Below are 23,696 nucleotides of genomic sequence, written 5' to 3'. Positions count from 1 at the left end.
GCCGATAAGGATGCCGGGCACACCCAGGTGGCGTGCCCCCGCTGCGCCGATAAGGATGCCGGGCACACCCAGGTGGCGTGCCCCCGCTGGGCTGATAAGGATGCCAGGCACACCCAGGTGGCGTGCCCCCGCTGTGCCGATGAAGATGCCAAGCACACCCAGGTGGCGTGCCCCCGCTGGGCTGATAAGGATGCCAAGCACACCCAGGTGGCGTGCCCCTGCTGGGCTGATAAGGATGCCAGGCACACCCAGGTGGCGTGCCCCCGCTGGGCTGATAAGGATGCCGGGCACACCAGGTGGCGTGCCCCTGCTGCACTGGCCAGGGACCCAGGTGTGCAACGGCGTCTCAGTGGGCAGTAGCAGTACCGCAGGCGTGGGGAGGGCCAGCAGCAGGAGGGTTAACGGGAACGTCTGGACAGGATCCCAGGCGAGTGCTGAACAACCATTTTTTAAAGTTACAACAAATAACTTTAATTAAGTCCCGTGGCAGTGACTGATTCTGGGCACCGGCTCCTGGATCTGGGGCGCGGGGCAGGTTATTGGCTCTTTTAAGGTTGAAGTGAATTTCGTGCTGGTGAAAGGTGCTGGCGTTGGCGCCTAGGGACAGGGACTGCGACCTGCTCTGTGCACTGCATGCAACCTTCCCCCTGCACAAATCATGCACCTGAGTTCTCTTCCCACCAGGGGTCGCTTCTGGGCATGACGGAGGAATTCACCTCGCCTCACCCTCTGAGCCTCCTGGCTAACATCGGGCCAGACCGGCTGTAGTTACATGGACGTTACACTGGATCAGGATCCATCCACTCGCCAGCCTTTCCTGAGACCCAGCTGCCCCGTCTGTGACGGCAGGGCCAACCCTCGGTCATTAGCGACCTGAGCTGGATTTGAGTGAAAAATTGTGAGTGGAAAAAATTCCACCTCCCCTCCCCTGCCCTCTTAAGTGCATAGCTGGCCGGCAGCGCCTGTGACTCACAGGGCACATGTCAGTTGTTTCCTCAGCACCTAACGAGCAATAAATAAATAATCGCGGGAGGAATGTTTATCTCCTAGACTCAGCTGGCGTGTTCCTCCTGCACGTTTCCTCTGCGTGGTACGTTGTGTCTGGTGTCTCAGGCCTGTTTAGAAACCGATCGCTTCCCGAGAACTGGTGACTTGAGAACAATCCTTCCATGAGGATCAAAGAGGCCCGGCAGCTCCTTTCAGGAGACAATGACAATTACCCCTTGTTTTGATTCCCCCTCGTTCGGTAACGGATTATGTTTCTACTGCCTTTGACTCAGTGAGGGACCCACCGAAGCCACAATTTTGGCTGACGGGCCTGTCTGCAAAGGATACAAAGTGCTCGGGTTCCTTCATTGCTTTTTAATGCCCTCTGCAAAGGACCTGGGCCGGAGAAGGCAATGGCGCAATCAGGAAGATTAAAGAGCCGAGTTTTCTCCACTGCTCCCCAGGAATAGGCTGGCGCGGCGAACGTTAACTGCTGCGCACCGTGTGTTTGGGGACGGCGGAAGGAGAAGAGCTGGGCTGACGGGAAGGGTTGTAATCACAAACCGTTGTAACACAGGCCTCCCAATGCCTAGCCATTTAGCGGCTCTTCGCCTCGGCCCCACGCGCTCACTAATGGATTTCTCCTCACAGCTGGGCCGTATTATCGCCACGTTACAGACAGGAAGCTGAGCCACAAGGACGACTCAGGGGATGTCTACCCTGCTCCCCAAGCCCACGCTCTGACTCGGGTCTAAGCCCGTTCCGTCCACACACACATCAGTCTGACTCGGGTCACTCAGAGCCTGGGACCTAGGGCCCTTCTGGGGGGGCGGGTCAGAGCCCGAGTCCCGCTGTGACGTGGGTCCAAGCCCTGTCGGTTTACAGTGTGGACGCAGCTCAGGCCTCAGCCCCAAGTCAGGTCTTTGTAGTGCAGCTTGGCTGTGTTCGCCCAGGTGTGGGACCCCGGTCCAGCAGTTGTAAACCAGGGTTAACAATGCAGTGTGGACACTCGAACACGGGCTTGGCCAAGGCACGGCAAGCCTCTTCTCCTGTGCGAGAGAGACCGGCCGTGGGTGACAGGGCTGGCGGAGGAAGACACACATGTCCCAGGTAGCTGGATAGCTACAGAGGCTGATGGTTCCTGTCACATGAGCGGGACCTGGGTGATCAGACCTAGTGGCTGGAGCAGGCGTCAGCTCCCGGGGGTCAGAGCCGGAATCCGAGGACATGGAGTGAGGCAAGTCAGGAGCGGGACTGGGAACAAGCAGGAGCAGGCACCAAACTGCAGCCAGGCAGGCGGGACAGTCAGTCTGGCTGCCTGTTGCAGGCCCTGGTTCCCTGACCACTCCCTCCTCCCTGGCGGGTGGGAAGGGCTGGTGGTGCCCCAATATACTCTGAGCGTCTGGCCGTTCCTAGTCGAGATGGTCGTGGTAGAAGGTGATGGTCCGTCGGATCCAGCCTCCAGGCCCTCGCTCCTCCTTCGTATGTAATAAGCAGAGCTGGGTGGAAATGATCCTTCCCCCCGTGGAAAGCTGTGAGGCAGTGAAGGGAAAGCTCTGACAACGTGGTCTGGGGTTTGCAAAAATCCCAGCTCTGAAATTTTTACCTCAAACCTGCAAACGCCTGGTAGGGTTCATTGAACGTTTGGGATGAAAATGGAATATTGGTCTTTAAGCGCCATTTTCCATCCAAAAAAACCAACCAGTCCCTTCCGGCGGGAAACGTTCGGCCAGCTCGAATAATCGCGTGTGAGCCTTAGAGCAGCTGTACAGAACGTCAGTGGAGACACAGGAACCTACATCACAACCCACGGTGCATCTAGCGCCACCTCTGGAAATAGTAACACACCCACCCACCCACCCCCAACCCGCTCTTATATTAGTACTTGGCATCCATAGCTCTCAGAGCTGGTCAGTGTCACTACCCCCATTTTATGGTGGGGGAAACTGAGGCACAGAGCAGTGAAATGCTGCACAGGAATCCTATGCCAGAACAGGGAATTGAACCCAGATGTCCCAAGTCAGGGCCCTAACCACTGAACCGTCCTCCCACTCCTCTCTCCCTGCTCCTTCAGCCCTGCCTCCCCTTCGCCCCAAGGCCCGGCCTTGAGCTGTTGCCATCAGCCATGGATCAAACTGTTTTAATCTGGGTTTCTGTTCCGGCCCACCCGTGCTGGCTCCCTCCTCCCCCACCCCTGTCAATTAATCATACCCGTTATTCCTGACGGCTTGGAGACTGGCCTGGGAATCGGGGGGAGGGAGGGGGGCTTTTGGAGCCATCCCTCTACTGAAAGGCGCCTCAGCGCGGCCCATTCCGCAATGTAATGCCGGGGGAGAGGCCCAGCCCGCTCCAGCTGGCTCCTTCTCGGGGAGTCGCAGGCTCGGCAGCCGGCTTCGCGAGCCAGTCACCTCCCCTCATCCCCTCAGAGGAGGCCAGCCCGCTCTGGCGCCCGCTCAAGTCCGGGGAAAGTCTCCCCAGGGTTTCAGGGAGTGTCGGCTCAGGCCCTGGGTTTCCTCCAGCAGGTCGAGTCGCAGGAGGGAGGTGGTGCTGGGCCTCTCAGCCAAAGTAGGGGTGATGGCCACCGTCTTGGCCAACTCACCAGGGACCAAACCCAAGCTAAACGCGTGAGCTAAAGAGCCAAGGCTCGTCAGCTGGGGTTGGAACAGCCTCTGGATCGGGCACGGGGGGCCGGGGGGGGCTGTAACACACACCCCCCATGGCATGGCCCACCAGCAGGAGTCTCTCCTCCCTGGGTCGTCGCACGGCGCCTGCCTGGGATCGTAACATCCGAGCTGAGGTCAGGATACAGGGTGTGTTTCCAGGGCATGAAACTGGCATAGCTGGGGGGGGCGAGGCTAGGTCTGGGGGGAGCCCGGGCAGGAAAAGCAGGGGGGCGAGGCTAGGTCTGGGGGGAGCCCCGGGCTGGAAGAGCAGGGGGGCTGCGGGCCGGGATTGAGGAGCCGGGGGGCTGGAGGTTGGGATCGAGGGGCTGCGGCAGACTCTGGTGTGGGGGAGTCCAGAGCTGGCGTAGCGGGCGGGGGGGGTTGGGATGGGGGACCCTGGCAGGGCTCGAGGTGCAGACAATCTCGCAGAGCACCTGTGCACGCCGGCCCTCGCCTTCCCTCCGCTTGACTCCCATGGGGTTGTCAGGCGGGGGGCGGAGGGGGCGGGGGGATTAGCTCACCGGGGGCTGTGGCGTTGTTCAGCGTCCGGCCGTCATGCAGAACTGCCGCCACTGTTGACTTTGGGATGAGGAGAGAGGCCCGGGGCTGGCCCAGCCGCTCTGACTGCAGGAATTTTGTTCCCCTGCCAGCTGCACACAAAACCCTTTTATTTGCCTGGGCGGGTTTGACTCCGGAATCGTCGTCTGCGTCGGCTTGAAACCCCCCCCGAGGTGCTAGAGAAACGCGAAGCTCCAACCAGCACCAGCAGCCGAGTCGCTTTCCGGGGGGAGACTCGGAGCCAGCCCCTGCGGCGGGCCAGGACTGTGGGCCCAATCCTGACTGGTGTCAATTCGGAGTAAGTCCACTGAGCTCTGGAGTGGCTCCAGGTTTACACCACTGTGGCTGGACTCCGGATCTGGCCCGTAGCTTTCACTCAGGTCGTCCTCAGGCAAAAGCCCTGTCCCTGAGAGCTTGGCTGGAGGGCACTGGGACAGAATTAGGCCGGGCAAAAGATCCTGCTGTTTGGAAACGTGAGGCCTCACACCCCTGCTGCCGTGACAGCCGCAGCCCGGCTCCGATGGCGCCAATCGGGGGGAGGGGCAAATTTCAAAAGTGCAAGGGGCTGCAGCATTGCCAAGTCTCGCAGTTTGATGTTAAGTCTCACGATGGGGGGAGGGGTGTTTTGCTTAAAGCCCCAGCTCCCGGAGTCATGTGATCTTATGAGAATCCCTTTTTGTTTTACCCCCCAAAACCGTAGGTTTCTAACCTTGCTGGTAGCAGAGAAAAGGTGGAAGTGTGACCCGGGTATGACCCTGAGTGCTCCCAAGGCAAAGGAAAGGATCCCAAACTGTATTAGTCTTAGGAAAATCTCATGATTTTGGGGCTCATCTCCTGATTTTTGTGTGTGTGTCTGTGTGTGGCCTGACTCCTGATTTGTGACCGCTTGGGGCTGGCCATGCTCAGAGCGGCTCCTCACTGCGATTGCAAGTGAGTGGGCGCTGGGTGGACAGCTGGCCGTCGTGTCGCCTTTGCCCACTCAGTCCTCGCTCGGGCAGCGTCTCCATTCACGACTGGGAGCGATGTGTCGGCGCAGGACCAGGGTGAACAGAAGTAGGCGGTTTTGGATGTCAATGGACATTGAACTCCTGAAGTGACCAGCCCAGCACAGACCAGTTTGGCTCTAAGCCCTCAGACACCCCTGGCCAGTGACCTCTTTGTGGGAGGGGAGAAGATCCTCCAGAGAGCAGCCCCACCCCATCCTGTCCCAGACCCTGAGCCCTGCCTTATGTGGAACGAGCCGAAGCACCCGTGTTCCCTTAGGCGTGTAAATGCAATAAACACGTGCTGGGCTGTGCTCCTGTGTCGCACCGGTACCATGTGCAGCAGGCAGGCTGGCGTGCAGGACTCTCCTGCACTACGGGAATTGTATCCCTCTGCTCCAGCAGTGTCGCCCAGTGGGCATGTTGCATTGTGGTCCGGTGGCCACGCAGTGTCGTGATTGGCTACAGTATCTCTACCAGGATGAGAAGGGGGGCCCGGTTCTATAAAGGGCGGGGTGGAGGGCTGCACTGGCCATTCTACACGGGAACCTCTGACCACTGAGGCTAGGGACAGCCCTGGGGCAGTGGACTGGCCCCCCCTGCCCCACCATCCCGAAGCCACAGCGTGGCTGGAAGAGAGGCAAATCCGTCCACGCACAAGAGGAGCCGAGAAAAGGTTTAATAAACTGGAGTGAGAGTCTCACCCGGAGTCAGGAGAGAGGAACCTTTCTACGGTTGGGTGCTAACCCGCAGGCTGATCAAACCGCTCCGAGAGCCCGTTCCAGCTGCAGGCACCAGCATGGCCCCAGGCCTGGCTGTCACCGTACTGCAGCGGGGGGCTACAGAGCTGGTAACATGCAGGCTGCTGGGCATGGGGCGTGGTCGTCCTCGCGGGTTAGTGACAAGCCCTCTGTGTGGCTCCGCAGGGGCTGGATTCTGAATCCCATTTCCAGCTCCCCAGCCTGTCGGTCCGTACCATGGCAGCGCCCTAACCTGGGAAGCGAGTCCTTCCGCTCCTCAAGGGTGGCTCCCCGCCTTAGGAGAGTGGCTCCGAATCGCCCCAAGACCAAGGGACCAGCTGCACCCGAGGATTTCCAAAGCGCACGTCCCGGCTAGGCCCGTCGGGGCCTGATTTGGTTACCAGCTGGGAGCCGGACATCGGAGCGGACAGATAGTGGCCAGGCTCACTTGGTGAGTGGGTGGGTGTGTCTGGACGGGATCCCCCAGGTCTGTCGGTAGCAGGGGAGCCAGAAAGGAGCTTAGCCGAGCCCGTTTGCTGGGCCCCCATAGCCACTTGTGCTGAGCTGCTCTGAATCGGGAGACGCTCTTTGCACGGTTCCACGGTGCCGTTCGCATTCACCTCTCCTGGGAGCCACTAGACACCTAATAAGCCCTCCCTCCCCCCACCCTGCTGCTGCCCCCTTCACCCAGCAAAGGGATATATTGAAAGATGGACACCCCTCCCCCCCAAAGATCTCAACCCAAAACTGTTTATAGCAGGAGTTTCCATGTGGGGGGGAGGGGTCTGCTCAGGGGATCTCCCCAAACTCCACCCGCGGAGGTTCCCGAGGAAGGAGGCCGGGTGTCCACGCCTCGCCCTGCCATAGAGGAGGAAGGCTGGCGGACGACGTCTCCCTCCTGGATCCCGAGCTTGGTCCCACCTCCCCGCTGCAGCCGTTAGTAATAATCGTCCGACTCCTCGCTCTCCGCGTCGTCCTCGGGCCCCGGGCGCGGCCTGGGCAGGGACAGCCCCGTCATGTTCAGCTGATCTGGAACGACCGAAGCCAAGGGGGACAGTTCTGCCTAATCTCCGCCGTACGCGCCCCGGGCCCCTCCGCCCCTCCCTGCTCCTGGGGACGGTTAACCCAACCGCTCAGTGGCATCAACACCCTGAATCCTAATGGGCCACATCCATCCCTGGGCTAATCCCGCTGCCAGCCGTGACGTTGGACCGGGGTCGATTAGTGCCCAAAGCCAAGCGCAATATGGAGCTGCTTCTGCTAACTCACAGCAATGGGTCCAAGCAGCCCAGTGGCTGGAAGAAGGTGCAAGAAACCCCCACAATGGACAATGATGGAATAACCTGCCCCGAGGGTGGCTCCTTCCTGACCCTCGTCAGTGAGTGGTTGGGGGTGCCCTGAAGCAGGCGGGTTTCAGCCCTTCTAAACAACGATAACGTATTCATTCTGATCTTGTCTAATGGAACCAACAGCTGTGAGTGTGCACATTTCCTGCACGCACGCATGCACCCCGCTCCTCCCGAGCTCTCCTGAGCCCCACATGTCTCCATCCTTCTGTAGTTTGGCCTCAGAGCCCCCACTTGTCTCTAGGGGTCAAGAATGGGTAAGACACCGGGCAAGGTGTGTGTGGCATCCCCCTCAAATGGCTGAGCTGCTAGAGAATAACAGCCTACTGCTGCCTCAGAGAGTGGAGTTCCTCCTTTAGCTCAGGCGGTAGAGGGCTGCGGCGGTGTTGAAAGTCCCTGCTGACCGCACAAAGAGCGGACCCACAACCAACTCCCCCGCCAGCTCCCCTAGCCGAGCTGCATGGAGCTGAGCAGCGAGCCCCCAGCGTAGCTTTACTGGTGATCGGGGAAGGCCCAGCGTCCAGAGGAAAGCAGAACCCGGCTCCCTGAAGCGCAGGGGCTGGCCGGGGGGCGTCTCACTTACCCGGCGTCAGCACCGTCAAGCTGGCGAGCGCAGCCACCTCCCCCACCCTGTTCCTGGCGAAGCAGCGGTAGGTGCCCTCGTCCGTCACCCGGACGCCCTGGATCTGCAGCCAGCCGGTCACTTCGTATTTCTGGGGGCCGCCCCTGAACTGGGGTCAAACACTTTCAGCTAGCGTCAGCCGGGCGTACGGCAGAGCGAGACGCCGGCGGCTGCCGGGGTCCAGCTGTGGGAATCTGCCAGGCCGTCCCCAGGACAGCGCCGAGGGAAAGGGGTCTCTCTTGGCCAGGCTCCCCAGTGTAATTCGGAGGCAGCCGGGAATGTGACCCCCAGGGTGAAGGCAGCCCTAGGATACTGGCTCCCTCTAGTGGCCTGGTAAAGGTGGTGGCTCTACACAGCGGGACTAACACAACACAGGGCCCTTGGCTGGCAGCAGCAGCTGTGTGGGGCTTTCTGGAGGACGTAGGCGAAGGAAGGGCTCTTTAACGGTCACTGAGGCCAGGCAGGGAACCATCTTTCCAGGAATAGCTCCCTTGCAACACCCCTATCCAGAGACCCCCCATCACAGCCTGCTGGGAAACGCGACTCTCCGGATCCAAACGGGAATATGCCCATTTCTGTTCAGATGTGAAAATCTGAGGCTTTCCCTTAAAAAAAACCCCCAAACCCTGCGAACACTTTAAAGGGCCTGGGCAAACCCCACCCAGCGGTCTGGTTTTCTGCTGGGGTTTCCCCCCCTTCCCTTCCATAAACAGGATACACAAAGCCAGAAGAAACCGATCGATCGCCGAACGTTTGTGTCATCCCTGCTCTGCCCTGCCTGTAAACCCAGGGCCTCTGCGCTGCCTCCAGGCCACTGCACTGGGGATGAGAGACACCAAACAGTGGGAAGGCTGGAATTGCTTTTGATTACCAGTTCCATGACAGTCCAGAGCCATCTATTTCCAGCCAGCACTTTGATCTGATCTGGGAATGGATCCTGCACTCCCCTCACCCACTTCCCATTGTCATACCATAGCGTCCCTCCCTTCATCCCCTGGTGACTCTTCCCCCAACTTCATCTGCCACAAGCACCTCCACCCGCCTCGTGCTGTCCTATCCCAGCGAGACACGGGAACTGCAGCAGTTTCAGTGCGGCTGTAGCTGACCAGTGAAGCAGACGGCTGTGAGCCTGCAGTTAGTGGCGTAAGGTGACCAGCGTTCCGGTTCCTATCAGATTCTAGCTAGTCCGTCACCAGCCGGGGATGATCGGGCATGCCACATTGGCGCCAGTGCCTTGTACACTTATCTCTGGAGACCCTCCCGGATGGTCTAACATCTCAATGAGAGCAAGTAATTCCTCACAGGACTCGATTTTCCTTTGCTTAATTTCCTCCCATGACTCCTTAGCCCACCCTAAACAAGTCTTCTCTCCTCTGTTGTTCATGATGCAGAAAGGTCACTGTGTTCCACCCCAGAAGTGGCTGCATCTCACTGGTGATGCACAGTTTATTATTGTCTGGCACATATATACCAGCTTCCTGAGGTCCTGTACATAGCAGGTTCCCTGCCCACGGCAGAGGTGGAAATTCAGGAGTGTGTGTGCATGGCTGATACAAATAAAGTCAGTGAAACGCATGGAGGACTTTGTGAAGTGCAGGGGTTATTAAAAACTGAGGACAGATGGTCTAAGGCTCTGCATTGGGTTTCATGAGGTTCAATTCCCGCCTCTGTCACATACCTTGGCTAAGTCACTTAATCTTTCTGTGCCTCAGTTTCCCATCTGTAATATTACTTCATTTCTCTCACCCTTTGCATGCTTAGACTGTCAGCTGCTTGGGCAGGGCCAGGCTCCCTGCGGGACTTTGGGCAGTTTCAAGGGGCGTTAGGAGCCTACATGCCTTTGGGGGTCTGGCCCTGCCTGGTGAAGTCTCCCAGGGTAGCTGGCCCTTCAAAGGGAGCTGAGCCCAGCCTCACCTGTGACGGCTCAGCTGAGACGCAGGTGATTACAGAAGCCAACTGGGAGAGCTCCAGGAGACGGCTGGCAGGCCCCGGCGCAACGTGACCAGCAGCCATGTTGTCGGGAGGGAACCGATAGGCCCCTGCAGAAGATCCCAGGTGAGGGGAAGGTGACATGGGTGTCGCCAGCTTCCTGTGGCTGAAATAAAGCTGAAGCCCTGAGGAAACGGGTCTGGGCCAGACTTGGCTTGGCGCTGGCTGCCTACCCACTGCAGCCCGTCGCGTTCTCGCCAGCGAGGGCCTTGCCCGCTCGTCATTAACACAACCGAGCTATTAAACTGGACAAGCAAGGAGGGGGAAACCACAACGAGCCCAGAACCCGGCCTGCCCCCGCCTCCGCGGCCTTCCAGCGATCTGACGCTTCTCTGGCCAACACGCGTCTCCTTTAAAACAAGCAACTAGCCCCTCAAGGCACCGTCCTCCTCTCTGCGCCGGGCAGCTTGGGAGACAGGCTCGTGTGGCATTCAAACCTTCATTTCCCCTGCGATCCCCAAAGCTGGGCCCTATTTCCTCTCCCTCTAAGGCCCTGCTTTGCGGCTCCCACCTCGACTCCAGGAAAAGACTCGATTTCACCTGCCTGCGACATACATTTGTGGCCCAGTTGTGGGTTTGGGGTTTTTTCCCTTGCCTGAGGTGGAAGAAAAGAACAAGCTCCGGCCACGTTCCAGAGATGGGCTAGGTTCAGCCGCGGATCGCTGGCTCGGTGCAGGAGCCACTGGCTGAGGGGCTCTGGTCTTTGCTTTGCTGGAAGATCACGACAGTCCCTTTGGACCTGAACATCTGTCAGTCTGACCATGAAAGTCAGGCAAATCCAAAGGAGAAACGCGGCCCCGTTTTTAACGGCGAGGGTGATGAACCATTGCAACAAACTACCAAGGGGAGTTGTGGATTCACCGTCTCAGATCAAGACTGGCTGCCTGCTGGAAGATGCTTTAATCAAACACACGAGATTGGGCAGCCAGTGGGGTTAGCTGGGTGAAATCCAAGTGGTCTGTGAGGAGAGAATCTGTTCTGCCTTAACCTATGAAAACCATCCTTTAGACCTGGCAGATGCCCCAGGGATGAGATTGCTCATGATCATGCTTAGAGAATGTTGTTTTCTCTCCTTCTCAGCAGGGGCGGCTCTAGCCATTTCGCCGCCCCAAGCACGGCGGCACGCCGCGGGGGGCGCTCTGCCGGTCGCCGGTCCCGCGGCTCCGGTGGACCTCCCGCAGACGTGCCTGCGGAGGGTCCGCTGGTCCCGCGGCTCCGGTGGACCCTCCTGCAGACGTGCCTGCGGATGCTCCACCGAAGCCGCGGACCAGCCTGCGGGAGGTCCACCGGAGCCGCCTGCCGCCCTCCCAGCGACCGGCAGAGCGCCCCCCACGGTGTGCCGCCCTAAACACGCGCTTGGCGTGCTGGGGCCTGGAGCCTCCCCTGCTTCTCAGGGAAGAAGCAGCTGTCTAGTTATGACCCGATCAGGCCACAGCCACTGCTAAACACGGCGATTTGTGGCAGAGAGCCAGGGTCCCTCCCTCCGGCGGGGAGGGAAACGAAGCTTCCTGTGGGATTGGCCAGCGCCCTACGCGTTCGTCAAACGGGAGTTGCTTCAGTTGGAGGTAAAACTTCAGCGGAACCATGCGCCAGGCCAACAATCTAGCTTGGCTGGGGTGATTTAGCTGGGGTTGGTCCTGCTTTGGGCAGGGGGTGGGACTAGATCCCTCCTGAGGTCCCTTCCCACCCTGAGAGTCTATGACACTCTGATCTAGCTCGACGTGCCCCTTAACTCAGCTGTCCCCAGAAACGGGACCGTTTTCAAGCTCTCCCCATAACGACCAAACATCCTGCTGGAGCCGTGCTGCATTTCGTTCCTGTTACATGTCCCCTCTCTGGCACTCTCAGTCCATCCCCCTGTGACTCCGGCACCTGGCCTAGGGTTTGACCAGCCTGTGGCCCTGAGCACCCCCTGCTCTCCTACTGCCGCGCCAGGGGGAACAGAATCTCAGCCGGCCGCTCGCCCTCCCCGAGCCCCAGAGGACGTGTGGCTGGGGCGGTAAGCGCTGGGCCGCCAGTGGAGCCGTGGGGACAGAAAGCAGCACGGCCAGGTGATTACCTGGCAGTTTGCCCACCAAGGGCACAAAAAGGTGGGGGCTCTGAAAGGGGCAGCACCGCTGGGGGAGAAGGCAAAGAGCCAACCAGCAGCGAGTGACGCGGACCCGGGTTCCTGGGAAAATCCGACAGCTGCGAGGGGCCTGGTGGGAGCAATGGGAGGGATCACCTAGTTCAGGAACCGGGGACGCAGCAGGACAGAGGGTACAACAGCCCCTCTGCAGGCAGGAGGTACAGAGACGAGACGCCAAGGAGAGAGGTAGAAAACACCACCCTGCAGCTCAGGGGAGGTTTGCCGTCCCTCCAGCGAGCTGGGCTTTCCTCTGATGACCAGGCAACCCACCCCAGCCACTGCCCGGAGCTGTGATCCAGCAGCTCACCTGGACGGAGATGTGGGGGTCATCTCCCGGCAGCAGGATCTCCGCGCCGTCCTTCCGCCACTCGATGGACGCCATGGGGTAGGCAAAGACCTCGCAGCCGAAGATCACGTCCTGCCCGGTGACGTTCCACACGTCGTAGGGAGGAGACAAGATCTGGGGCTCTGGGGAAGGAGGCGGGGGAGAGAGAGAGGAGATGAGGGACCTGTTGGTTCAGAGGAGTGGCCAGCCCCACAGCAGATCGTCCGGCTGGGAGATGCATGGTCTGATCGCAGGCTGACAGAGACCCTCCATAGCGCTCCTCAGGGCAGATGGACGTGCCTCAGCCCAGCATCCCACTCAGACGGCAGCCACAGCAGGACGGGCGAGCGCCAAGAGCCAGCTGCTCCTGGGCCCGTTCCGGTCTCTCACCACCAAGGCCATTCCCGATTTGCACTGGAGGCGAATCAGGCCCAGGCCTGATCACTGCCTCCAACCCACCCCATGGCCGCTGGGAGCCCCCCCCCCCCCTTCATTAGCTCACCCCGAGGAGCAAACACCAGCCCGCGTCACCTTGGCTGGCCGGCCCCCTTCTATCCCCACCTCGGCGCTCTGCCCATTCTGCATTTCCCCTCAAGTCCTGCCCGTGTTCCCTCCATCGGCCTGGAATGGGGACGGAGCCTGGAAGCGCCTTCGTGAACATCCCTCTTCCAGAGACGGCCGCAGCCCATTGCTTCCGTCCCAGGCCAACGCACCCGCTGGGGCAATGCCGATCCCGGCTTCAGGAGCATTTCATTTGGACCCAGAGGCCATAACAACCCCACTCACCTCCCGAGACTGGGCATCAGGGTCTACTCATGACTGTTATCACTACAGGCAAGAGAATCTTTCCTAGCTGCTACACCAACGGACTGAGAGTCCGGACTCCTGGGTTCCACTCCCAGTTCTCCCAGCCCCACCTTAGGCAAGTCCCAACCTTTCTAGGTGGGGGGGATGGGTGCTAATTCACTAGTGAACGCCTGTAAAGTGCTTTGAGATCCTCAGCCGAAACGTGCCAGGGGAGCAGGCAAAGTCCAGGGTGGAACGCAAGCGGAGCGATTTGAGGAGCAGCCGTTCGTTAGGATGGCAGCTCTGCGGGTGCCACTTTCTCATTAAAGACATTGTCGGTCTTCCCAGCCTAAGCCCCTGTAACGAGGCTTTCAGCAAAGTCACTGCACGCTCAAAGTCACGCCCTTCACATGCCGACCGCGAGGCCAGGCAGACTCAATTACCCACCCAACCGTGCTACCTTATTGCAAGCCGTTTAACCCCTGCAATCATCCAGTGCCGGCCCCCCGAGACCGACACTTACCTTAGTCTTCCCTAGCTACACTTCCCCCCGCCCCGCTCCCCGTCACCACATGCTGGCTGGCTTCCTGCTGCACCAGCAAACCCAAAGGTTAATGAACCCTGAGTGACCTTTCCCAAAATCAGGAGATTGGCTTCACATTCATGAGATTTTGAACCAGGAATCAAGGCTGGGCGTTTTTCATTCACCTTCTGCATTTCGAGCCTTTAAGCTTCATGATTTCAGGCTTTTGTCTGCAACCAGGAGGGCTAGAAACTTGCTTTCAACAAAAAAAAAAAGCAAGCTCAGATTCTCCCAAAATCCTTTGACTCCAGGAGCTGAGGCTTTAGGTAAGATATCAAACAGCATGAGAGCTGGCAATGCTGGAACTTCTCTGACTCTCCTGGCTGTAGTAGACGAGCACTTATAATAGTCCCTAGCGCTTTTCAGCCTTAGATCTGAAAGTGCTTCCCCAAAGCGGTCAGTAGCAATTATCCCCATTGTACAGCTGGGGAAACTGAGGCATTGAGAGGGCACCTGGTAAACCAATGGAAGAAGCAGGAGATGACCCCAGGTCTCCTAAGTCCCAGTCCCCTGTCCACTAGGCCACACTCCCACCCAGTCACAGGGAGGTAAATCAGGGATGTTGTAGGGTTACTTGGTCCCACCTCAGTGCAGAGGCTGAACTAGACGACCTCGCAAAGTCCCTTCTAGTCGGACATTTTTGTGATTCTGTGTGCACGGACCTTTCCAAGTACATCTGAAAGCTGCTCCCACCCTACATCTAACACAGGATAACAGTCGCAGTAGCCTGTGGGCGGCCTTTCTGGCTACAGCGCCGAGAGGGAGAAAAACGTGATGAAAAACGTCACCAAAAAACTGCTCTTGCCCTGGGTTTTCCACCCACTGATCACCAGGCCCGAGGGGTTGAGGCCCCGGGGGAGAAGCGTCCCGCCCCCCGACAGCTCGTCTGAGATCGTGGCGGGGGGGGTCTCCAAGACCGCGACACCTTTGTTCGATGTGGGCGGCACCTTTCTAGTCCTGGGGGCTCTGCCCGCACCCGCAGGCAGCTGCTGTTTCGGGCTCGGCCTCGCTGCAAGAGACGGTGCTTTGGTTCTTTCTCGCTGTTGGTTTGCTGAATCTCCAGCACTAGTCAGACAGAGACTGAAAATGCAGAGTCTGAGCCGAAAATACAGCTGCAAAATTCAGCGTTGGCTTTTGACCCCTTCCAATATGTTAGGGTCGGGGGGGGGGGGGGTTCAAGGTTATCCCCGACTGAACCATGACACCAGCACACTTGCCACCATCCTCGCCTGACCTGGTCGTGCGAGTTCTCCAGGGAAATGAGATCATCAAACCACCACCAGCTCCTGCCAGGAAATGGGGAAGAGACGCCCGCGGGTGCTTTCTCGCTGTGTTTGTTTTTAAAATTCTCTGGCCAATTTGAGAGGCAGAATAACATCCCAGCAGCAGCCCCGGCAGCCTGGGGCTTCAGTCGCTTCCCCTCCAGCGAAGGGCACCGTTCTTCCAAAGCCACAAGGTTTGGACAGCGAGCTCGTTAAACGCCAGCCTGGCCCCCTAACCTGCCGCGGGACCCTGCTGACCACAGAGGAAGGGCCCAGCAGGCCGCCCAGCCCAGAAACCTCTCAGTGCAGCTGTCTCAGGGGAGGTGAGGGAGGCATGGCCCCTCCGCCAGAACCTCATGCCGCTTCCATCTGCCCACAGGGCGAATTGTGTCTTGGTGGCACCTCCTCGCCCCCAGGGGACAATTCAAGTTCCTTCTCCGGGGGGTGAGAGAGATCAATAACACGCAGGCTCTCGGGTACACCAAGGCTCCTTCATGCAACTCCGGCTGCTTAAAGGAGGGGCGAATCCCCCAGCCCCTGCACAAGGGGCCTCCCCAGTGACCATGGCGGTTGCACCCGGGCACAGAGCGCGCGTTGGGGGCACGACTGGAGCACACTCGACTGCGGCTTTTCTCTGCTCCTTCAGGCCCTGGGAAGCAGATGTAAATTAGAGCAGCCCCGAGGCTCCTCTAACTTACTTCCAGGACCGAGCAGGCTCTAGAATGCAGGAAGCACAAAGGTGGCTTAAAGCCGCCTCCCTGCTCCAAGCGCAGGAAAGGGGGAACGGAGACTCTGAGGGTTACGTGTTTAGCCACAGCCCAGTTTTCATGCCAGGCCCTGGAACCCACTGGTGTGTGCACTCGCTATTAGCTCTCCAGGCGACCTCGCAGAGGGCGAGGGTGGGGCTGCTGCATCTCTCCAGGACTAGGGCTTGTCGCTGCCCCGAGGATTCAGGGGCAAAGTGGGGGAGCTGCGGCGCTTGTACTCACCCGGCGGCGGTCTGGGTATTTGGCGGTATTTCGGCGGCAGGGGGCCCTTCAGTTGCTCCACGTCTTTGGCAGCACTGAAGGGCCCCCCCCACCAAAATGCTGCCGAAGACCTGGACCGCCACCGGGCCAGGGCTCGCAGGGCCCGGGGCAAACTGCCCCACTTGCCCCCCCCTCTGGGCAGCCCTGTCTCTGCCACATACGATGGGAGGGCCCTGGGCAGGGCAGGCAGTGGGCAGGGCGTGGGCAGGGCAGGCAGTTTCCTGAAGCGGCTGCCGGGGGTGGGGGGTTAGCTGCTGGCATTGTAGCCTGTGTCAGGGGCTCCCACAATTTCAGATCGGCACCTTTATTAGTATTTTTATAACTCAAACTACCTCCCGAAACATGCTGAGGGCTGACAAAGCTGCAAGCGACTGGAAGAAGAGTCAGTTATTTGCCTCGTTTGGAGCATGCAGCCACATTCCTGCGGAGTATCCTTGCCAAGAAATCAGATCTCACAAGATAAAGCACGTTAGAGGGAGGTTACTGTGACGGGAATAAGCTGTGAAGCAATTAGCATAGCTGGAGGTGTAAGCTGCTGACATTAGGTTTCAGAATGAACACCCTACTACAACAAACGAGGGCAGACCCATCTCTCTCTTAGCAGGATTGTTTCAGTGTCTGCCTGCAGGCTCAGGCAGGCCACAGTTCAATGGAGGTTTTCTTCACAATAAAAAAGGATAGAAATGTTGAATTCTTTAAAGAAAGCAAATTCAACAGAAAATACTGGAAATATTATTAAAAAAAAATCAGTGCTAACCTCAGGCTATAGTGTGGAATGGTGTATATTTCTCCTAGTCTCCTTCCAGAACCTATGCAACAAACTAGAGATGGCTTTTAAAAAGTAAATTCAAACAAGACAGAAAACCAGATTAAAGCAGCCCAAATTCCCATTTCCAGGAGCGATTGGAAGATCCCAGGAAGACTGAGGGGTTGGGCAGCTATTTCTGTTTGCAATGATAAGTGAGGGTGAAATAAGTCAGCTTGAGTTAAAACTAGTCAGTAACGAAACCAAGAATTCGCTAACAACTCCCTGGAATTTTCACATGTGTTTTGAGTGTATTAGCTTCTGAAAACCCCCAGAGATCTTCCCAGAATTTCTGGGAAGAACTTGGCAAAGGTCCCTGCAGATTTCCACTGGGGACTATTTGCTGTGCTGCACTGGAGAAGCAGGACGGTTAAATCACTGCTCTGCTACAGGCTTCCAGCGTGACCTTGAGTGTGTCACTTCATCTCTCTGTGCCTCAGTTTCCCATCTGACAGAGACCTACAGCTCCCATTGTTATTGGGACTTCTGGTCTGGTGCATGGAATGTACCCCTGGATCTTTGGCTGGCATGCAGGGAAGGCTGAAAGAAAGGCATTGGAGGAGAAGGGGGGTTGACCCCAGGCACTACCTGATTCACAGGGTCCCTCGTGGGCCACGGTGAGATTTGCCTCGGGATGGGCGTGAAACACCTCCTGGAACTTGCAGATCTGGGCGTAGGTCTTCCCATCAGAGCCACACAGGGTCTGGCTGGAGAGGCAAGCGCACTGGGGCTCGGGCACCTCGCCCTTCCGGAGGCCCCCCGTGTCCAGCTTGCACTCCAGGTGGTCCCCGCACTTCCCGTAGAAGTGATTGGTGTGGTCCAGGTCGCAGATCTGCCCCTCCAGGTTGGCACACTCCCAGCAGCACTCGCACGGGTCCCGCACCAGGCCGGCCAGGCATCCCCGGGGCGTGGGGCATTCCTCCGGGCTGCAGTCCGAGCAGCTCTCTCCTTCCTCCAGCAGCCTTTGCCAGCCGCGCTGCAGGTAGTCCGGGGCACTGGGCAGCGCCCCGCAGGGCCATGGCAGGGCCCAGCTCAAACACAACAAGAGAGAGAGGAGTTGGGAGGGGGCTGGGTTGGCAGGTTTGGACATTCTCACGGGCTCACTGGGTCTCGGAGCCCGGCCGCCACCATCACTTAGACACTGGACCCCGGGCAGCCTCTCCCTCTTCAAAGCCAAGAAGCCATTAACGCCTGCAAGGAAAGCGAGCTGGGTTACTGGGTTACTAGAGCACAGGGAGATGCTCCCGCCTGGGGTGGCGCAAAGCTCGGAGCAGATCTCTGACCATTCAGACATTTGGGTCTGGTCAGCATCCCGCCAGGGGCGGCTCTAGCTTTTTTGCCACCCCAAGCATGGCAGGCAGGCTGCCTTCGGCGGCGTGCCTGCGGGAGGTCCCCGGTCCCGCAGATTCAGCAGCACGCCTGCGGGAGGTCCCCGGTCCCGCAGATTCAGCGGCACGCCTGCGGGAGGTCCCCGGTCCCGCAGATTCAGCGGCACGCCTGCGGGAGGTCCGCCAGTCCTGCGGCTTCGGCGAACCCACCACTGAATTGCCACCGAATCCGCGGGACCGCTGGGAGCGCTGGTGCCGGAGCCTCCGCTGCATCCCATGGTGTCCCATGTCCAGAAGGATAGAGGGAAGGAGGAAGGGCCCCTGGGAGAGAACAAATGAAAGTGTGGTGGGTGGGAAGAGAGAGGTGATAGGAAAGGGGTCTTATTCCCAACCTTGTAGCAGGAGCACAGTTCCAATGGTTCTCAGGAAACCACCAATAGCGTATTTCCTTTCTGGGTGAGTGATGGGCTTTCAAATGATTTGAAATGGTTTGGGCAGCCAGCGTTAGCAGTGCGGGCCACCCCCGGGCTTCAGTCCTAGATTTATTTTGATTCGGGACAGAAAGGCCCGTTACAATCGCTTGATCTGACATCCTGCCTCGCACAGGCCAGCTTCAGCCAGTGGTTCCTTCTCCAGCCCAGAAACAGCTGCCTGAGCTCCAGGTTGTCCTTTAGAAAAACAGCCAGCCTCAAATGAAAGACTCCATGCCACAGAGAATCTACCACGTCCCTGTTCCGATGGTTAATCCCCCTGCCTGTTAGAAATGTGCATCTTGTGCACATTGGATCATCTCCGCTAGATGAAAGCGTCTTCTGCCATCGGCCCCCTTCCCTCCGCCCCTGCCCACAGCAGGTGGCTGCATCAAGTCACCTCCTAATCTTCCCTTCAGTACGCTAAACAGACAGAGATTCATGGCGCTGGGGAAGTGTGGTCTAATGGTTAGTGCAAGTGACTGGCAGCCTGGGCCCGTCCCTGCTAGGCCTCAGATTGCCCATGTGAGACACGGAGATAATGCGACCTATGGGTAGGGTGACCAGACAGCAAATGTGAAAAATCGGGATGGGGGTGGGGGGTAATAGGAGCCTATATAAGAAAAAGACCCAAAAATTGGGACTGTCCCTATAAAATCGGGACATCTGGTCACCCTACCTATGGGTACTTCACCTCCCTTCTGTCCAGGACGCATTGCTGCTCGAAGCCTGCTTCGAGATCACTCAGGAACTGCAATGTTCTCTTAGGATCAATGGACCCAGCTACTTAGGTGGAGGCAGTTGCCTGCCTGGGACATGGCAAATTGGAGAAGCAATTCCTTCTCCCCCAGGATCACAGAGACGCGGGAGGGCGCACAGCCACCCCGCTGATGGGGGCCTTAGATGGGTCTCTTCTGTTGTGGTTTTTGGAGGTGGGAGTGGGGCAGAGGGGTGTTCCCCAGAGCCACGCACCTGTTTCCATTGACTTCAGTGGGAGGTTTTTGGGTGCTCAGTGCCGCTCAGAAAGCAAGTCCATAGCTGGGTTTAGCTACACGTGGGGCAGCCCAGCCCCCTGCATGGGCTTGACCATAGAGCAGACCTCTCCACCTCGCTCTCTGTCTGCTACACTCACCCCACCCCAGTGGGATCTTTAACCCAGATCTCTGGTTCTTTGGGCAGCAGCTGAGAGCCCCAAAGGGGAGATGCACCCCGCAGAGCCAGGCTGAGCTTTCGTCCGCCACAAGCAGCTGCTCTTGCAAGAATCGATGACCATTTCCTCTGTCCCCATCCAAACATACCCAGAGGAGCCGGCTGGTCCTGCAGGGATGGAGCTGGTTCATCTCTGGACAAAACCAGCTGCTAGGAGCAAAGCCGGAACATTGCTCCCAGCTGAGCCAGGCTTTTCATTCTCTGAGGTCCCCTGTGCTCTGACTTCACTGTGCCCCAGTTTCCCTTGGTGCTTCCCCCCGCACAGCTGGCCAGATGACCGCGCAGAAACGCTCCCTTCGCCTTTGAGGGACTCAGACATTTGCCACGGTGCTGAGGCAAGCCCTGAGGCACCCGAAGTCAGGCCAGCTGCAGAGCCCCCCCGAATGCCTTTCCTAGAGGTCGCCAGAACGCCGCCAGCAGCACCCCACCCACATGCACCCCCGGGCCATCCCCACAGCTGATCCCTGGGCCTGCTCTAGCACGAGGGATGCTGCAGACGCTTTGCCCTGTGCTTTGCTTGGCACTTTTGCCATCGGTGGCTTTGTCCTGCCTGGCGATTCGCCCCAGCCCAGCGCTTCAGGGAAAAACCTCTCAGTGCAAATCACTCTCTCTCACTAGACTCCACATGGTCCCCTCCTGCCCAGGCTGGACGGCAACTTCCTCCTGTTCTCCAGCGAGTACCTGCTCCTTCCCTTCCTCTAGCACCTCCTCCGGGAGGATCTCAAAGCCCTTCCAAGTGTTCATGGATTAACCCACCTCCGACGGGGAAGCGCTGTCCTCCCCCCTCGAGGGGCAAACTGCAATGAGCAGGAGGTATCCCAGGCCCTACAGCGAGATGACATCAAGGGCAGAGTCCAAGAATCCTGGCTCCCAGGCCCCTGCTCTGACCACTCGACCAGAGCAGGGAGCGTCGAACCCAGGAGTCCTGGCTCCCAGGCCCCTGCTCTGACCACTCGACCAGAGCAGGGAGCGTCGAACCCAGGAGTCCTGGCTCCCAGGTCCCTGCTCTGACCACTCGGCCAGAGCGGGGAGCGTGGAACCCAGGAGTCCTGGTTCCCAGGTCCCTGCTCTGACCACTCGACCAGAGCGGGGAGCGTGGAACCCAGGAGTCCTGGCTCCCAGGCCCCTGCTCTGACCACTCGACCAGAGCGGGGAGCGTCGAACCCAGGAGTCCTGGCTCCCAGGCCCCTGCTCTGACCACTCGGCCAGAGCGGGGAGCGTGGAACCCAGGAGTCCTGGTTCCCAGGTCCCTGCTCTGACCACTCGACCAGAGCAGGGAATGTGGAACCCAGGAGTCCTGGCTCCCAGGTCCCTGCTCTGACCACTCGACCAGAGCGGGGAGCGTCGAACCCAGGAGTCCTGGCTCCCAGGCCCCTGCTCTGACCTCACTTGCCAACCGGGGCTGAGAACAGAGCCCCGGCCCCTGGCTCTCAGTCTCCTGCCGGGACTAGGTCACGCTCCCCTCCAGGAGCCAGGCACAGAGCTCACAACTCCTGAGCCCCCCCAGTAACACCACCTGCGGGCAGGGCAGTGACCTGGGGTTGGGGAGGGCCCCGTTCTATCAACACTCCCCCACCCCCCGGCCCTAAACAACACCCTGGGTCTCCAAAGCCCCCCCACAGCTGTGCGCCCCCCCCCCGACACCCCCCTTCCAGCGGCCCGAGCAGAGCCCCGCTGGGAGCCGAGCCGTGGGGGGCGCTGCCCCGTTACCCCGCCCGGGGATGCTGGGGGGCAGAGCGCGGAGCCCCGTGCGCCCCGTGCGCCCCGGCGCGGAGAGGCAGCCGGGCACGGGGCTGAGCTGGCTCCGGAGCGGGTCCCGGCTCGGCCCCTCTCCAGGGCTCGGAGGGGGGCGGGTATCTCCGTGGTGGGGCGCAGCAGCCCGCGTCCTTACCTGGGGGGGGCGCCGGGTGGCTGCGCTGGGGGGCCCCGCCGGCCGAGTGGCTTCTCCAGCGGACTCGCTCGCCCCGCTGATGTCAGAGTGAAACGTGACTCCCCGGCCGGAGCCCGAGCGCTCCGCAGCTCGCCTGGAGCCCCGCCAGCTGTAACCGGACACCCCGCTAGCCAAGCGGCCCCTGGCTCGGGAGACCTGCCCAGCCCCTGGGGGTGGGAGACTCCGGCCGGGGGGAGCTGCCAGGAGAGGCGATGAGCGCTAAAGAGCCCCGTTGCCATAGGGCTCAGGCCAGAAGGGACCGTGATCCTCCAGCCGCTGCCCCCAGCCCGTGGCAGGCCACAGCCGCTCGCCCCCCCTGCCCCAGACGAGCTGTGGGTATGTCCCCTCCCCCGGGCTCGGGCACTGCATCCGCACTGCAGCCTGACCCTGGGTGTGCAGCTGCTGGCCCCGGGGTAACGCTGGCCTGCACCACGCAGACCGTCTGACTCGGGGCTGCCGCTTGAGATGCGTCCAGACGGCAAACTGATGGGGCTCCGACCTGAGTCGCAGCGGGACTTGGGCTCTGGACCCCCTGCCCAAGCAGGGTCCTAGGACCAGGCCCTGAGTGCTTGCTGACCTGAGTCAGACTGGTTTGTGTGTGGACAGAAAGAGGGTTTGGGCGCAAACCTGAGCCAGAGTCCAGGCCTGCCTCACGGGGGTGCGGTGAATAAATCTGGATGAGGTGCTCAGGCCCTACAGTAATGAGGGCCAGGAAAGTAGCATAAGGCCACTTTGCAGGTGGGATTTTAAACCAGTTTCATTAGAGTAGTGTATATCTGTGTGTGGACGCTCTTTTGCCAGTTTCAGATCAGCCTGCTTCACTTTCGGTCAATCGGGAATTGACTCAAGTTAAATGGAAACAAGCGGCGCTTGAATGAAACCAGCGCATCCAGCCCGCAGGATCCGTTTGAATGAAACTGATTTAAAAACCAATTCAAAGGACCAGTGCAACTTTCCCATGTAGACGAGGCCTGAGAAGTCCGGAGGTGGGGACAAGGGCAGTGACAGGGGGGATGGGTGTTAGCTGCAAGAGGCAGAGTTGATTCTCCCAGTGTCTGGGGCAGTTCAGATCCAGGTTTTCAAGGACGGACAGGCCTTGCTTCAGGGGATGCCTGGCAGTCTACCCAGAACTTCGGGGGTGACACTGGGAAAGGGGCCATGTAGGCTAGTGATGGGGGAAGGGTTCTGCCCTGAAGATCCGTGGAACACTCTGCCGAGGGAGGGGGACATTTCAAACAGGACCGTTAGGAGCAATCCTGCAATTGGACATTGGGCAGGGCCTGAAGAGACCTGGGGTCTTCTCCCAGCTCTGCCACTGATCTGCCACGTGACTGAGGACAAGTCCTGTCATGGCTCCATGCCTCGGTTTCCCCATCTGTAAAATGTGGCTGATGAATCCGACCTCCTTTGTCAAGTGTTTTGGGATCGAGGGATATTAAGTCGTGATATTATTTGTCCAGCTCCTCTGATTCTTTGGCTGCTCACTCGGGCATAAACCGGGCACTACAGCTGCTCTGGGGGTGCATATCACAGGCCGGCTGCCACCCTCCATGGTACCAAGGGAGAGAGTTCGAGGGTTCACCTCACAAGATCATTTCAGCCACAGTGGAATGGGTTTCTGGAAAATGAGTCATGTGGTTTCTTTTATTGCACTGGTCTGATTCTCCAACTCCCGCTCCACATTTCCCCGTTCCCATGGGTTTGCTCAGTCAGGCTGAGAATTCAGACGTGGTTTCTTATGGAAAATATAAGGGGTTTAGCCTTCCAATCCCAGCGTTTCTGGCCAAAATCCCCACAAAAGCCACCAGCCACAAAGGTGTTTTTCCACCCGCTTTGCATTCCGCCTCCAAGCTCTAGTTACTGCAGTGGGCTCAGGGCCCCCTGGCTAAACACAGCCCAGCCCCTGGGGCACTCAGCACAGCCCTCCCTTGAGATGTGCGGGTAGCGAACGCTC

The 23,696-nt window shown here is 59.2% G+C and overlaps 1 protein-coding gene across 1 annotated transcript; it reads right to left on the bottom strand.

Annotated features, from left to right (window-relative positions):
* Nucleotides 1-5,861: 5,861 nt before the first annotated feature.
* KAZALD1 (Kazal type serine peptidase inhibitor domain 1) lies at nucleotides 5,862-21,796 on the bottom strand. Its single transcript, XM_045022865.1, has 5 exons — nucleotides 21,708-21,796; nucleotides 17,394-17,999; nucleotides 12,324-12,484; nucleotides 7,861-8,008; nucleotides 5,862-6,960 (listed from the first exon to the last, which is right to left on the bottom strand). Exons 2-5 carry the CDS (start codon nucleotides 17,893-17,895, stop codon nucleotides 6,869-6,871), a joined length of 903 nt encoding a protein of 300 aa, XP_044878800.1. The 5' UTR covers nucleotides 17,896-17,999; nucleotides 21,708-21,796; the 3' UTR covers nucleotides 5,862-6,868.
* Between the last annotated feature and the right edge of the window lie 1,900 nt (nucleotides 21,797-23,696).

This window comes from Mauremys mutica, chromosome 7 (assembly GCF_020497125.1).
Source record: "Mauremys mutica isolate MM-2020 ecotype Southern chromosome 7, ASM2049712v1, whole genome shotgun sequence".
NCBI classification, from domain to species: Eukaryota; Metazoa; Chordata; order Testudines; family Geoemydidae; genus Mauremys; species Mauremys mutica.
This window is presented reverse-complemented; position numbering and strand designations above follow the sequence as displayed.

Excerpts from the sequence above, each read along its gene's own strand:
- KAZALD1 (XM_045022865.1), bottom strand. The coding sequence starts at position 17,895 with ATGTCCAAACCTGCCAACCCAGCCCCCTCCCAACTCCTCTCTCTCTTG. Across the intron at positions 8,009-12,323 it reads ACCCCCACATCTCCGTCCAG|TTCAGGGGCGGCCCCCAGAA; the intron begins GTGAGCTGCTGG and ends GTTTGACCCCAG. Across the intron at positions 6,961-7,860 it reads CTTGACGGTGCTGACGCCGG|ATCAGCTGAACATGACGGGG; the intron begins GTAAGTGAGACG and ends CGGTCGTTCCAG.